Raw genomic sequence first — 14,819 nt, forward strand, 5'->3', positions numbered from 1 at the left:
CGTTTAGCGTGTCTGCAGCTTTTGCTTCTTTCCGGTGCACGGGCCAGACGCGGTAAAAGTGGGGGCTGGTGTCCGGGGGCGACGGAGGTGGAAGAGAAGAGAGACGAAGGATGAGCTGCTGGAAGAGGCAGGACGGTTGCTCTGGATGGGGGTTTGTATTATCATATCGACACGAAGTATACATGCTCCATACAGGGGTGATAGAGGTCAAGTAGATGTCCAAGGTAGTGTATATATACAGCGTCTTTGGTTGAACTCCAGGTACTGCTTCCCATCGCCAAACCCATCAGGCTCATGCATCAGGCCGCGTGTGTCTCTGTCCAGAACACACAACCACAACTGGGCATCAGTGCAGCAGCGCATTTTCCTACCTCACGTCTTCCCCCAACACAGGTGTCAGGCGTACGTCCTCTATGCAGTGTGTCGAGCGTAATATCCGACTGCCGATACATCCCCCATTCACCCATCGATCTGCAGCCTCTCTCTTTGGGCTATTCACTTGCATTTACCCCGAGCGGGGTACGCTGTCGTATCGGCGACCACCGACACGGTGAGTCTGGGACGCTGGCTGCAAGTCTTGTCTTGTTCGAGTAAGGCCTTACGTGTCGCTTGAAGCATTGATAAATGACTCGGGCAATCATAGCTGGGCAAGCTGGGATTGAAACGGTTGACGCTGAGGGGCTGCAGATAAGCATGCAGGGAACTCTGGGTCTGGCCTTCATGGCAATGTAAACACTCAACTAGTCTTCACGAATGAGCGCAATTCATCATAAAATGTTACACGGCTTTGATTGGTTCTATCAGAGAGCCCGAGCCTTCATATGGTTTGCGAGAGAAAAAAAGAAAGAAAAGCCTATTATACAGTAATACATGTCATCCCGCCGTCAAGGTGGGTATGTATCATGAGTTTGGCCTCAGATGAGTGCCGTCATGTCCAGTTCCGTGGCTGTCATATCCCACTGTTCCATTCCTTCCCGATTAAAAGAAAAAAAGAGAAGAATAAAAAAAGCTAAAGTAAATATGAATCATCATGATCGTGGGAGGCATCCATGACATTTCCAGGGTGGGTATGACTAATAGAAACGCTCTCTGGGCATGCGAGACAACTTGTCTCGTCTAGACGGAGTGGACACTCTCCGCGGAGTCCGTCTTGGAGAGGTCATCGCCGTTCTCCTCATCAACAGGTCCGTGGATGTGCTCCTCGAAGAGAGGATCGGGCTCATTCACCTCGAACTTGGTCTTGAAGTCGGAGAGATGCTGGTGGGAAAAGCTGTTGGAGCGGCGGCGGGCGTTGGTGAAGCGGAAACCCTCATCCATAGCTTCTTCGCCGGCACTTCCCCTGTAGTAGCATACTTTGTTAATAGTGTGAACCAAGTGACGAAACAAGATCAAACAGTTTGTAACCACTTACCAGTTGCCTTTACCATTACCGTCCTTCTTGACCTTCTTGGGGTCAGTGTCAACGTAGCCACTCTTGGCAAAGAAGCGAGGCAGGTTTTCTGTCGGAGAGACACTGCCGTCGGCAAGACCCTTGTGGTCACGGTCGTTGTACTTGTGAGAACGAGTCACTGTTACAAGACGACCAGGTTAGCATGTTGATCCCGGTAAAATGGGCATCAATGGGAATGGGCTTCAAGCTGACTGTTTGGGTGAGTGATGTGTGTGGTTATCAAGTTCTGATGGAAGAGGCCCAGACAGTTGACCTCTGATTGTGTATGTAGATGTAATTGTATATGCCTATGCGGTGTGTGAGAGGGGCGAGCAGGATGATGGAAAGGAGAAACGTCGCAATGTAACAGGGAGAGACGTGATACAGATGCGGGGGTGCGTAGCTGCAGCTGGAAACTTACTTTTGATGGATGGATGGCGAGAGGCGACAAAATGAGAACTAGGCGCAGAAGGGGTAAGACGGAGGCAGAGCGGGGGGGATCTATGGCGATGAATTGGTCGGAGAGAGATGGTAGAGGGAGACAGAGTTGGAGTAAGGTGAGGAGGCGTTGCCCGAACGGGTGGCAGTGGTTTTTGGGAGGCTTTTTTTTGAGGGGGTGACACTGTTTATAGATGGGATGGGTTGTGGCGGAGGAGGAGGCGATGGATTGGGATTTGTTGTTGACTTTGTATAGAGAGAGAGATGGAGGTGGTTTGTTTGTGACAAGTGATATGCGATGAGATGAGATGAGATGGGAAGAGAGAGACACTCAAGAGGCTGGGCAGTTTGGGCTTTTGTATGTCAAGGTGAATGGAGGCAGCATTATATCACAAGGTGTCACGCGAGACGTCGGGGGGGGTGGCGCCAACAGACGGGAGAAGCACGACGGGCCAATGGCGAGGCTGGAATGGATGCAACGGTGAGGTGAATTGAATTGACCTGGGTAGGAGAGATGAAGCGGTTTGAGAGCAATCGCTGGGGGAGAGAGAGGGGGGAGGGGGTGGGATGGGCATTGATGGATGGCGTCAGGTCAGGTACCGCGGATGTATCGAGGCGACTGCTGAGTCACTGCAATCAACGCAAATCAACGCAGATCAACACACGCAAGCAGCAGAGCAAACGGGGTGACTGTACCTGCAAACGACCTGCAAACGACCCGGTCCAGCGCGTGTATGTACTCCGTGCGTGCTTTGGTGCTCTTGCCGCGTGCGTTCTTGCCCGGAACGACGAGTGGCTCAATAGCATTGGATCATATATCGCGTGACCTGACGCAACAAGCGCTACGCTGTGCCTTCGCCTCCTTTTGGGCCTTGCCGTCCTGGGCCAGCAGGAGCGATTTGCGGTGTTGCATTGCAGCAATTCGAATGTTGAATTTGCAATTGGCATTGACACAGTGCATCTGCCTCTCCTTTTCCCTCGATTACTGCGTATTCCAATCACATTCCCTTTCTCTCTTCCGCCTCAATTGACTTTCCAATTGGGCTGACGCCGCCTGCTGCACCTACTGCAGTCACGCACCGCCCGCTTGCGGCACTGCTGCCTTGTTCTGGACCCCTGGGCCCCGTTTACCCCAGACTTTAGTGACGTTGTGAAGTGGACTTGTGCTCGGTACTCACATGAGAGCTGTAGGTACTTGCTGTACTGGGTACGGCCTAGTCGGTGAGCCGGCCGCAGCGCAGCGGGGTACGGTGTACATGCATACAGTACATGCAGAGGCCATTACTTAATGCTCCGTGCTGTTTCTTAGTGCCAAAACGCCAGTTGTCGCTCCGTACAGCGGAGTACTAACAAATACAGTACCTAGGTACCTAATACAGTACGAGTACGAGTCCATTAGCACTTGCGTCACCTCAACCACCTACTGTACAGACAGCAGCACAAACAGTCGCTGTAACCACCACAGAGGCTTTCGACGTTCCCTGCCCAACTGAAACCAGCTGAGTTACAGTCAATCAATTCCTGCTGCGCGCTCGGCGGTATTTTTGGCGCTCATCTCTACTAATCTCCAGCCTCCAGCCTCCTCCTCCTCCTCCCAGTAGCGTCGCCTCTCTTTGCACGGAGCCCCGGCGGTGGAGACGCCGTGGCAAAGTCTCAGCCGAGTTGCTTCCGTCTCCGGCCGAGCACGCGAAAACATGGCCAGACACCAGCCAACGTTGGCTAGTTGAGACTCCACCGGTCTCTCGCTCTGGGAGTCATTCTTGGCCATGATCCGGACAAGAGGCCACGTTTGTGGAAAACGCACGGCCACTCTGCGGTTCCGTACGGCTACTAGGGAGTTTGTCCATCTCTGCCGATGTCGCTGCAGGGAGGCAATGCGGGCCGGGCGTGTCAATGGCAGGTGGCCACGCGATATATCGGAGTCATCCGAGTCTGTTGACATCGGCAGCTGGTGTACGAGGCAATTGCGGATACCCGTATGGGGGAAACGACCTCGAATCCGCGCGGAGACCGCACATGAAGTCTTCAGCTGATGCCGGGAATTGAGGATCCATTGTCTTGGCCAGTCATTGACGTGACTTGAGACATGACACGGCCCGTACATGTCTTGAGATGCAATTGGGCATCGACTACTGCGTCGTTTCGGGCAGATAGTCTTGAATGGCATGCAAGGGGTAATGGAGAGTAGGTAATGAAGTGGCGGCCAAATACTCCATCCAGCTATCAATGCCCTTTCCCAACAGGATTGTCTCATATTCTGCATATCCACCCAGAAAAGAGGCAATGTATCCCTAGCCTTGTTCATCTGAACATATGATGTAAATGTCCTCAACACTCTCTCTTGCATGTTGATTGATAGCGATTGCTGGTGGCCAAGTCAAGCATCTGAAGAGAAACATGGTGGGATATCTCAGCGTAGATGGTTGATCATGATTCCCTCGTAGACTTCTTCAATAGTTGGGTTGATGATATTGCTGGTGCCAATTGCCTCAGCTGAACAAGCAAAACACGCCCCTTGTTATCTTTCACTTGGGCACAACAACGCCAGTATCCGAGCCCGATTTGACCGTATAGCGATGAAATGATCCCTCATTGGGCCACAGACGACAAGGCTGGCAAGTTGGTTTGTAAGTTGGTGGAAGGATGCAACAACTGGATTTGGTAGTGCTCTCTACAGCCGTTCTCATGACTAATCCGGGAAAGGGGCCCTTTAGACGACCCAATTTACTCAGTTAACACGGCGTAATAGAGATAACTACCAATACTTGGAAGCAGCTATTTACATTAAAACTGCTCTTTGTCATATTTGCAAAGAGTCGATTGCTCCGAATGTAGGCTGGCGCTATTATGGTAGATCGGAACGAGGATATAGACAAGGAAATATACACGAGCAGATGTAACACATCCGGGTAGTTTATTCTACAGAGATTGCGCCGACGTATAAGCACTTACATGCAAATGATGGTCTATATTTAGAGGTTCTTAGGAATATCATTCGCTATTCAGCACTTGTCAAACTGTACTTCATCTGCCACCTACAGCAAGCAGGCTGCTCATACCAAATTAGCCAACAGGAAAAAAGAAAACATTGCCGGCCATCACAACCACAGATCTGTCCTACATTAATATCACAATCACAGGCTTTGGACATGTTTGTCTTTGCCAATTCCTGGCATTCCGCAGCTCCGATTTGTACGTACCGGGTAAGACGCCCGATAGAATCTGGGACGATCTGAGCAAAGAGTAAAAGATTTCCATTTCCCAGGAGCTTAACGGATATATTTTGCAACTGCGCAAACTCAGGGGCACCTACATTGGGGCCTCGACCGGGGAAAAGCCTTGATCGGGAAGTAGATGCCGCTCGAATGTGGCCCCTTTGTGACAGAGCGCAAGTTTACCAAGTCCATTCTGGAAGACATTGCCAATACAACAGCAGGTATGTTGCGAAAGTATTCAAAGTACGTCATGTCGCACAATCACCAGATTGTCTTCACTCATGGCGATTTTGCTCCTCGCAACATCATGCCCCCCTCAACTCGAGCGTAACATCCAACCCCTCGTCATCACTTCAGCGGTAAGAGCGACGCAAAGGACAGACTAGGTACAAACACGGCTCATATTTTACATATAATTTAAGAATTCACATACATGGTTAAAACAGATTGAGAATTGAACAAGGCATGGGCAAGTGTGTGCATGCAGCGCCCCCTGAAATGTAGCTTTAGTTGAAGTTGTTCCACCCACACTGTTTATACCCCTCATGGTCCACGCAGCGCAATATGAAAAATACCTTTGGGATTTAAGAATTAATTTACAACTACACCATGACAGAATCGCTTCTCTCGGTGTTAAACCCCCTGCGAATTACAGCTACAGCCGAGGGTTGGGTGCACGTGAGATCAATGATTGATCATGGTGCTTCTTCTAAGCGAACTAGCACAGGCACACAGCGGGGGCTCTGAATCCTTCGCAACTCTTATAAATAAGACTAACAGCTTCTCAGATGAAATAAAAAACTCTCTCCTCCTTGGTGTGTCATGCTGAAGCTAACGCAGCGATACGGCGGAAGAATTACTAGCCAAATCTGCCGTGAGCATTCTTCATAAGCTGTGAGCTCAGCTCATCGTCATCCATTCCTCCATCGCGTGGCAAAACTACGAACCCCCTTCCACAATGGACCACCCACCGGAAATCGTTGCACTGCTGCAGAAATATCCCTCATTGAGAGGGCCAATAGAGACTGGTGTCGAAGTATTATTCCCCTGACATCAAAAATCCAGCGCAAAAAAACATTGTAGACACGTCGCTAATCACCCCCTTTATTAGTCCCACGATGGCCGCGAAGAGAGGCTCCTCGAGTTCATCCTCTCTCATCCCCATCTAGAGGACATGAGAAACAACCCCTCCAAGCTGCTCTCCGTCATTGATGAATTCTCAGCCAAGCATGACTTCCTCATCAGCATCGGCGGCCACAAGGCCAAGATCATGTCCGACTTGGTAGCGGAAGAAAAACCACAGACCCTCGTCGAGCTGGGTGGCTATCTCGGATACTCGGCCATTCTGCTCGCAGACGCAATGCGCCGCAACAGCAAGCCGGGCCAGCAGCCCCGCGTTTGGAGTCTGGAGATGAGCAGCGAGTTTTCGGCCATTGCCAGAGAGCTGATTATGCTTGCAGGGCTGTCCGACATTGTCAAGGTCGTCACTGGCCCGGCGGAAGAGTCTCTCCGCAAGCTGCACAAAGAGGGCACCTTGACGAATATCGACTTTTTATTTTTGGACCACGTCGAGGATCTGTACCTCCCTGATTTCAAGGTTTGTGAGGAACTGGGACTCTTGCAGCAGGGCGCGGTCATTGCGGCCGACAATGTGGTGAGGCCCGGCGCCCCTGGATACCGCAAGTTCGTGAGGAGCCATCCGAGACTACAGAGTAACGGAGTGGTGGGTTTGATTCAGCCTGGAGACCTCGAGGTAAGGACTTTCAGCTTATAACAGCGTCTACAGTCACTAACGTTGGCAAAGGATGAAATAGAAATCAGCCGTGTTACGAGTTCGGCCTAAAACATTTGCTGATACGGTTCGGTTTGAGAGGTGCAAAAGGCAGACTTTTACTGCTATTAATCTTGGATGTAACATCTACCGTCGCTCTCAATTGCTACCATGAAAGACAAGTGCCGCAATTTCTCATTTCATATATCCCACCCAACATGGGACACACATTCTCTAGGAGCATAGTATTTCCTGTTTCATACATGACAGCGAGATACCACCTTATTATTATCGATATGTGTTCCGCACCTCATCTCTCATATATCAATCAGATGCACAAATATGTAATTCGTAGCATGTAATTTTCAGTTACAACAAAAAAGAATGCCACGCTACCACAAGGATAATAAACCGCCAATGGTATTATAACCAGCCACTAATACCAGAAAAAGGAGCGTCAAAAAGGCAGCAAACGCAAAAAAAGAATTGAGCGACACCTGCAGGATTCGAACCTGCGCGTGCGAACACAATGCCTATGATACCTGTAGATAGCAGGGCATCGCCTTAACCACTCGGCCAAAGTGTCTTCTGATTGGTCTATGCTGTGCATGCCAATATTTTACATGATAAATATTTCGGCGTGGAGAAAACAGGCGTGGAACTAGTCTAGCAATAGCCTAGGTTGAAGATATAATGCTCATTACCAGCCTGATCTGATAAGAATTGATAAGACACTTTGGCCGAGTGGTTAAGGCGATGCCCTGCTATCTACAGGTATCATAGGCATTGTGTTCGCACGCGCAGGTTCGAATCCTGCAGGTGTCGTTTCTTTTTTGCACTTTTCTCATAACATGTGTATGGTCTATTACCCGCTTCTTTTCTTTCTGTTTCTTTCCTCTCTCTCTTTTCATTCCCTTTTGTCTTCTACCAAGTCATGTATTGATGAGCCTTTGTAAACAAACAACCCGACTTGACTGCTGCTCCTCGTTGGACAAGCATTTTGGAATCCAGTCACCTATGATCTCGCATCATATCCATGCACTCTGTATTTACCAACCTAGCTGCATCGATCGATTCAAGAGCAGGCTTATTCCAAGTCAGTTGACATGCATTCATCAACCCAGCTAGCCCCCAAAAATCAAGTTAACCTATTATTCTAATCTTTTGTTTTTGTTTTCCATGGATATTGCTTCTCGTCCATGCCACCCCTCAGCCGTCAGCCCCAATCTCTCTCTTGCAATAGTAATAATAAACAAATGAGGAAAAAAAGTATTTTTCGCTCCCAAGGACTGCTATCGAGTTCCTCCCGAGCCAATTGAATCCCGACTTTCTACACAATGATACTAAATAATCAACACACACGAGTCATTAAATCTGTAACCCTAGATTTCGCTTTTTTCCATGTCCACCTGCAGGCCACGTCTAGGTCATCATTATTCTCCGGTCTTAGCGCGCCCCCATCTTGGAAAACTCATTCTGGAACCGCAGCTTGAATCCGTTACACAGGGCACGCATATCAGGATACTGATATCCTCTGAGCTCAAACCCTTGAGGAATGGTCCGCACCGGCAGGCCAATCACCCGCGCCGTCTTGCTCGCCTTGAAGCATAGCCAGAAGTATCCTGGATGCTTGGTGTCGATGCAAAAGGCATATGCGGATCGGTTGGGGTTAGCATCCACATAGGTGATGAGCCATTTCTCTGCTTCAACATTAGAGTGATATTCATCCGGAGATTAGGTGGGAAAGCTGATTAAAGGATAACTTACCAGTCTCGTTGCGCGACCTGTTTTGGTATTTGTCGTTTCTCATCATCTCTTCGACCTTTCTGGCCATGGCCTTAACATGATCCACAATCAACTCGTCAAGATCGCTGTAGGTGTATTTGCCACCTATTCGGAGAAGCTTGCCGACAGAGAACTCTGTGTCCTTTTGCATTTCCAGCACGTCAATGTGCTGGTAAACGCCGTCGGCAACCTTCCAAGTAATAGCCAAGTGGTCATTACCCTTCGAAGAAGGTCGAATAATGACCTCACCAGGAGGTTGCGATCCGAGGTACTCTTCTGCCTGAATTGAGTTGTAGGGCTTGAAGTTGGGGTGCTTCACCACACGCTGAGTCCTGCCCGTGGTCTTGTCTTTCTCGCGAAGCTCCTCCTTGTCGGCGGCCTCGAGGGCATAGTCCCAGCCATCGCGACCAAAGTTGATGGGGGCCTTGTAGGGGATGCGCAGAGACTCTTCCCGCATGGAGAGCTTAGCCATGAAATCTTTGTAGTTCATCTCAAGAATCTTGGCTTGCACCGTTTGCCCCGAGCTCAGGACGTCCTTGACAGAGGACCGGTTCGATACTTCGTGGCCTTCAATCCTGCCTTCGATGCCGCAGTCCAGCTTCACAATGGCAAAGTCGTCTCTGACCATACGCACGTTGACTGGAACAATCATGCCCTCACAGAGTGTCGCCTTGGTCTCACCAGTAAACATGGTGAAAACGTCAGACGGCGTAAGGAGCGCAAAGCTCCTGCGCAACTCTTCATAGGGCGCTTGCAGTTCGGCACTGATGGCCTCGAGAGTGGCTCGCTTGCGTTGGCTGAAATTCCTCTGCAGCTGGTCGGCGTATTCATCAAGCACCAGTTCGTTGACCCTCTCCTGCTCGTCTTGCTTGAAGAGCTTTCGCACAATGGCGCCAGGTCCATTCTCGTCCGTCTCCGCTTTAACGTCCTCTTCATCCAATTCAAGAGCATCTGCCGCCATCTTGCGGCCCAATTCGTAGTCTTCAGGGTGGACACGGGTGTTGTCGAGAGGATCCGATGAGGGATTCGTCGCGTCGTACTCGATATACAGAAAACTAGCGCAGTTGTTCCAGACGCGTGGTCCGACAACTGGTAGCTTTCCGCTGTCTGGGTCACCAACAAGCTCGTCTCTGGTGTTGACTACGCCTCCATTCGCGTTGATGGTCTTGATAACGCTGGTAGCCTTTCGCGGTCCTAATCCGGCGACGAAAGGGAGAAGGTTGGCCGTGTACGTGTCCGTCATAGCGTCGTTGATATTGACTCCGACCATGTTGACAGTATCAACCATGGCGGATTCCAGATACTTCATCAGCTTATCCGGAGGCAGCAGGTTTTGGCATGGATGGAATGAAAGAGATGCCACGTCTTTGCCCAGCGCAGCGTACTCCTTCATCGGGTTCTGCAAATACCGCGCCAGGGCGATGCAGTATCTCGTGACGGGATTAAGAGAGGGGTGCTCAGCAATGGCACGAGGACTGTCTTTGTAAAGGCGTGCGACTTCATCCTCGACGACGATGACTTCCAGCAGCTCGGTTCGGTAGTCGTTTGTCTCGGGGTCCTCGAACTCTGCTCCCATGAGGCCCTTTTCGCTCACCAGGCCCTCCAAATCGCGTACCAGTTTCTGAGTATCTGATGCCCAACCACTGACGCCAATGACATCAGGTCGTCGCCGTCGCACAAGCTCGACAAAGTTCTCACGCTGGGTTTCGTCTCGACCCAGGTTGCCAAACTTGCCTTGTTCAAGCACCCGGCCTTCTTCTTCCACCCAAGCCCAGCACACAGGGTCGCGAGTAGGATCGCCGCCTCCGTTGGACAGCACCAGGACCCGCGGCGTGGTACCCAGGATCATGCCCTTGGGCTTGTAAGGAGCCTGGTCAAGTTTGCGGTAAAACTCTTGCCGACACATCTTGAGAACTTCATCTTGGCAGAACGTCCTGATGACTTCCTTGATGTTTTTGGCCACAATCTTTTCCAGCTTGGGATAGGCAAGATCCAGCACCTTTTTGCGTTCCTCGCGCCACTGCTCCGCCCGATCACTGAAGTTCTCCGACTCGAATTCCTGATAGAGCTGCCTCCGGAAATCGTATCGTGGAGGCATCTCAAGCTTGATTTCCACCAGGCCTTCCTCCTCGGCGCGCATCATCTTGAGGAACACTTCGGGTTGGTGTACCAGGTCCGCAATTGCCTGGTTTTGAATATACTTTACTTCGTAGTACGGGTGCGTGTCGTCAATCTTTCGTAAGCCCTTGTCTGTTCGACGGCAGCTGATTTCAGCCGCCTGATAGAAGGAAGCTCTCAAGTACTTGCGCATCCGAGGACTAGCAAAAAGCTCTTCAGCATACATTTGACGAGCAGCATTAATGACTTGATCACCGGTGCTAAAGCTGTCATCGAGCAGACCATCAGCAAGATCCATCGGATACTGCTCATGATCATCCGGAGCGACTTTTCTACCCTGGCGAAGGGCATTCTTCGCTAGCTGGTCAGCAGTTATGCCGTAGGCCTTGACAAAGTAGTATGCCTTTCCATTGCGGACGCGATCGAACAGTGAGGATTTTGAACCTGGGCGTTTCGTTTGCGACGCAGTACCGGATAGAGATGCGAGGTCTCTCAGCTTGTTGGCATATTGGAACTGCAGATAATCTTGTAGATCCTGAATCTCTTCCATGGTGGCGGCCTCGGGAATCATCTCCTCGACCATGGCATCCTGGACGTCCATGGATTTGAGATTGTCAAACGACTTCTCAAGAGAATTTCTCTTTTCCACGAATGAACGAAATTTGATATCCAGCTCCAGAATTCTCCATAGATCATCTTGGTTCAACAGCTTGTCTGACTGAATCGTATAATCGGGGCCGTCGGGATCGTCCCTTGTGGATTTTCGAATTTTCTTGGAGTGGAGGAGGTAATCCTTTCGGTGTTGAAACACAAATGGAACCTCGACTTCGTCAACAATGAAGAACTCGAGTACCTTACCAACCGCCTTGCCAAAAGGGGCCTGGAGTTCCTGAGCCAAGCCCTTCTTCGGCCACAGCTGGTTGGTAATCCACCGAGCCTCCTCCTTGAATTGATCGGGAGTGAGCTGCAGATTCTTGAACGGCTTGCGGTCGAGTTGAAAGCGTTCGGGCTCGTCTGTAAACCGAATCTCGTTATCCTCGTCGGTGAGCAGTTTTTCTTTGAGCTGTGAAGGCTCAAAGACGTCCTTGAGTTCGATTCCTTGCTCCTCTCTCTCCCTGTCCTCTTCCTCTTCTTCCATCTGAAGTGCCCAGTCGTAGTCTTCGCCGTTGCCAAAGATGGCCTCCATATCATCCAGCGCATCCTTGTCCAGCCCTGTGGTATCGACGACACCACCGACACCGCGATCCCTAGGGCGGGCGACTTCGGCATCTTCCTGTTGGCGTATGCGCTCATCCTCATCCTCGGGATAGTCTTCCTCGATGAAGTCGTCGAACTCGTCGACTTGGGAACGGAAGCCAGGTCTACCATAACCACGCTGTTCAGTGGCGTCCTCGTCGTCATCTGCAAAGATTTCTTCCAAGCCTCGCTTTTCGTAGGCTGCATCGTCCTCGTCTCGGTGGCCACGTTTGAGGCGTTTGAACTTTGACTAAATATGAGGTGTTAATAAAAAAAATCAAGACAGGCGAACAGCGAGAGACTAACTGGCGCCTGGGGCTTTGGCTGTTCCCCAAACTGTTCGCCAATGAGTTCCAAATCTTCCTCGTCGAGTGCTTCTTCCTCTTCACGGTTCCGATGCTCTCGCTTTCTCTTTACAGGCCGGCTGTCGACGTCAGACTCAGGCTCTTCTTCCTCTTCGTCCTCATCGACAATGAAGCCCTCGCGGATCTAGAGCAAGTAGGCGCGTTAGTGGGTAATCGTATCAGCATTGAATAATGCTTCGGTGTTACCTTGCGAGCCTCTTCTTCGTCGTCATCGTCTTCTTCCTCTTCACTGGAGTCGTCGACATGGGCGGATGGCTTCCTTCTTCGACGTTCCTCGCCAGTATCTTCATCAAAAGACTCGTCATCTTCCTCGTCATCCAACTCGGCCTCTCCCGAAATCAGGTCGCGCATCGCGGAGCTCATCTTGTCGGTGCCTGGCGCTATCGCGTTGGATGGATGTCACAAGGTTGATCGAGGGACTCGCGTCCGAATTGGGCGCGGATAACGCAATTCAGCTGATGGCTGGATATATATCCGATGAAGCCGGAGAGAAGGCCTGGATTACTGCCAAAATTGTCGAAAAGCTCGATGAGGCCAGCTGACTTCTCTCCTGACAAGCCTCTATGAATTTTTGAGCAGTCCCGGCGACCACCTTCAGCCTCGTGTCGCGTGTGGCAGGGGGTGAAGCGGAACTATGTTTGTCCGCTTTTTGGTATTGCTTATGTAATTGCTTGAGGCTGCATGTTGCGCCATCAAATCCTCCGATGCAGAGGTACGGAGTATAAACCAATACACATTGAAGTGAATTGAAATAGAGTTTAATCTCCTAGCTGATAAAAAGTGAAAACTCTGGCCATGAAGATGTCAAAAGCGACTCGAGATGTTCTGAAGTGAAATCTAGTTTACCAATAATCTAGGCAATTCTTTTCCTTTTCCTCTTTACTATTTCATCTCGAGCTCAGAGCATAGTCTAAACACAGCCGAGAATAACGAGAATTATGTACTCTGCTCTTGAATATGGCTACTAGGTAGTAGCAGAGTGCTCTGCTAGTATGCAGCCAAGTCGACACATACTTGGTATGCTCCCCACCGGCGAACATTCGGGAAACGGCAAATACTGCAGCTTCGCTCTAGTTTCACGATCGGGCCTCAGCTTTGGATTGCTACAGCGAGTGTGGAGTCACAGGCCTAATGCCAACATGTACGGTAAATACTGGCCCCGCAGATTGCGGCAGCCCGGAGACTTAAATTAGAAGACGGACTGAGGACCCCACATCAACATCAGCTATTGGTATTGAAAGAGAGGGAGTATGAGACTTTTGGGAAAAAGTGTTGCAAAGTGATTAGTATAAATTCATTCGCAAGCCAGTGAAAATGGCTGGTTGGGTTGGGTCATATCAAATCAGCGCCTTAGGTTGGGATATTGCTGTATGAATGAATGTACTTGTACCTAGATATTGGTTTGCTAAGCTCCTTTCGTTGCAGCATCGCGTAGCAACCTTGATGTCCACGATACCCTGGAAAGAAAACCTCACGACTGGAATTGGGTGATATTCTAGCTGATTGGCTAATCTACAGGTGCAAACAATGATTGATTACGTTTGTCTCCCATAGTATGCCAATGAAAAGTCCAGAAAAAGGTAAAGCTGCGCCGATAAGTTGTTGCTATAGGGGAACTCATCGCAATAGGCAGGCCAGTTCATCCTACCTAGTAGTAGGGATAATACATGTTGAGGCCCTGAAACAACTTTTCGTAACACTACGTCATGGAGGATAATGGAGCAATATCCAAACAGGCAACGCCCATGGAAGATGAGACGGCAAACGTGCGCTTGGACTGATGTGGCATCAAATGGCTTTTCTTTCACCTGAGCTGGAGTCGTTTAAAAGGCCCTTTACAGTAGAAAGGAGATGGCGGGCTCTCTCACCTGAATCGTCCCGCAGCCGGTAGGGTTTCGGCGCTAGTCCGATGCCATGCGTGAGCTTGTGCCTGTCCTGTATGCGGCCTCTAGGGGTGCCAGATCTGGGTTTGCATGATTGGTGAGGGCCAAGCGCGCCCAGGAGCGTTTAACATGTTAGCTGGGTTTCATCCCCTCTGTGCTTCGTATATATGAGGCATCTCCATCTTTCAAACATGTCCAAACGTGCCGGCTGTTCGCTAACGTGCGCGGGAATGGCCCGGGGCCCGCTGACGAGCCCAGATGCTCAGCGAACGCCGCGACTCGTGTGGGCATTTGGTGGTTATGAAGCATGGACGGAGTTGTCTTGTGCTGATGCTGATGCTGTATGATCAGTGCGCTGCAATTGAACCTTGAAGCTATGATAGGGGGAGCCAGGCTTGGGCGCCTAAACAAGGCCAGCGACTTAGGGGCTGGTGGTGGTGGCTCTTGGTCGCCCAAACAGGCAACGTGCATTCAACCACGATTCTCTGTGTGGCTGCTGGCTATAAAAATAGAACGCGGTACGGCATGATTGGAGAAATTCTCCTGACGCGGGATTTCATCTCATGTCCTGCCGGTGCA

General features: G+C 50.4%; 3 protein-coding genes across 3 annotated transcripts; 1 reads left to right on the forward strand and 2 right to left on the reverse strand.

Moving 5' to 3' along the window:
- Positions 1–915: 915 nt before the first annotated feature.
- TRIVIDRAFT_187397 (uncharacterized protein) lies at positions 916–2,194 on the reverse strand (the record flags this gene model as incomplete). Its single annotated transcript, XM_014095233.1, has 3 exons — positions 916–1,339; positions 1,412–1,568; positions 1,851–2,194. Coding segments are annotated over 3 exons (381 nt in total).
- A 3,739-nt stretch (positions 2,195–5,933) lies between these two features.
- On the forward strand, positions 5,934–7,165 carry TRIVIDRAFT_174059 (uncharacterized protein; the record flags this gene model as incomplete). The annotated part of the gene is made up of 3 exons (XM_014095234.1): positions 5,934–6,118; positions 6,194–6,835; positions 6,887–7,165. 3 exons carry the CDS (start codon positions 6,041–6,043, stop codon positions 6,923–6,925), a joined length of 759 nt encoding a protein of 252 aa, XP_013950709.1.
- Positions 7,166–8,111: 946 nt separating this feature from the next.
- On the reverse strand, positions 8,112–12,720 carry TRIVIDRAFT_88065 (uncharacterized protein; the record flags this gene model as incomplete). The annotated part of the gene is made up of 4 exons (XM_014095235.1): positions 8,112–8,556; positions 8,621–12,242; positions 12,299–12,481; positions 12,544–12,720. 4 exons carry the CDS (start codon positions 12,718–12,720, stop codon positions 8,300–8,302), a joined length of 4,239 nt encoding a protein of 1,412 aa, XP_013950710.1.
- Between the last annotated feature and the right edge of the window lie 2,099 nt (positions 12,721–14,819).

The sequence above is a fragment of the Trichoderma virens genome (genome assembly GCF_000170995.1).
Source record: "Trichoderma virens Gv29-8 chromosome Unknown TRIVIscaffold_90, whole genome shotgun sequence".
Lineage (NCBI taxonomy): Eukaryota > Fungi > Ascomycota > Sordariomycetes > Hypocreales > Hypocreaceae > Trichoderma > Trichoderma virens.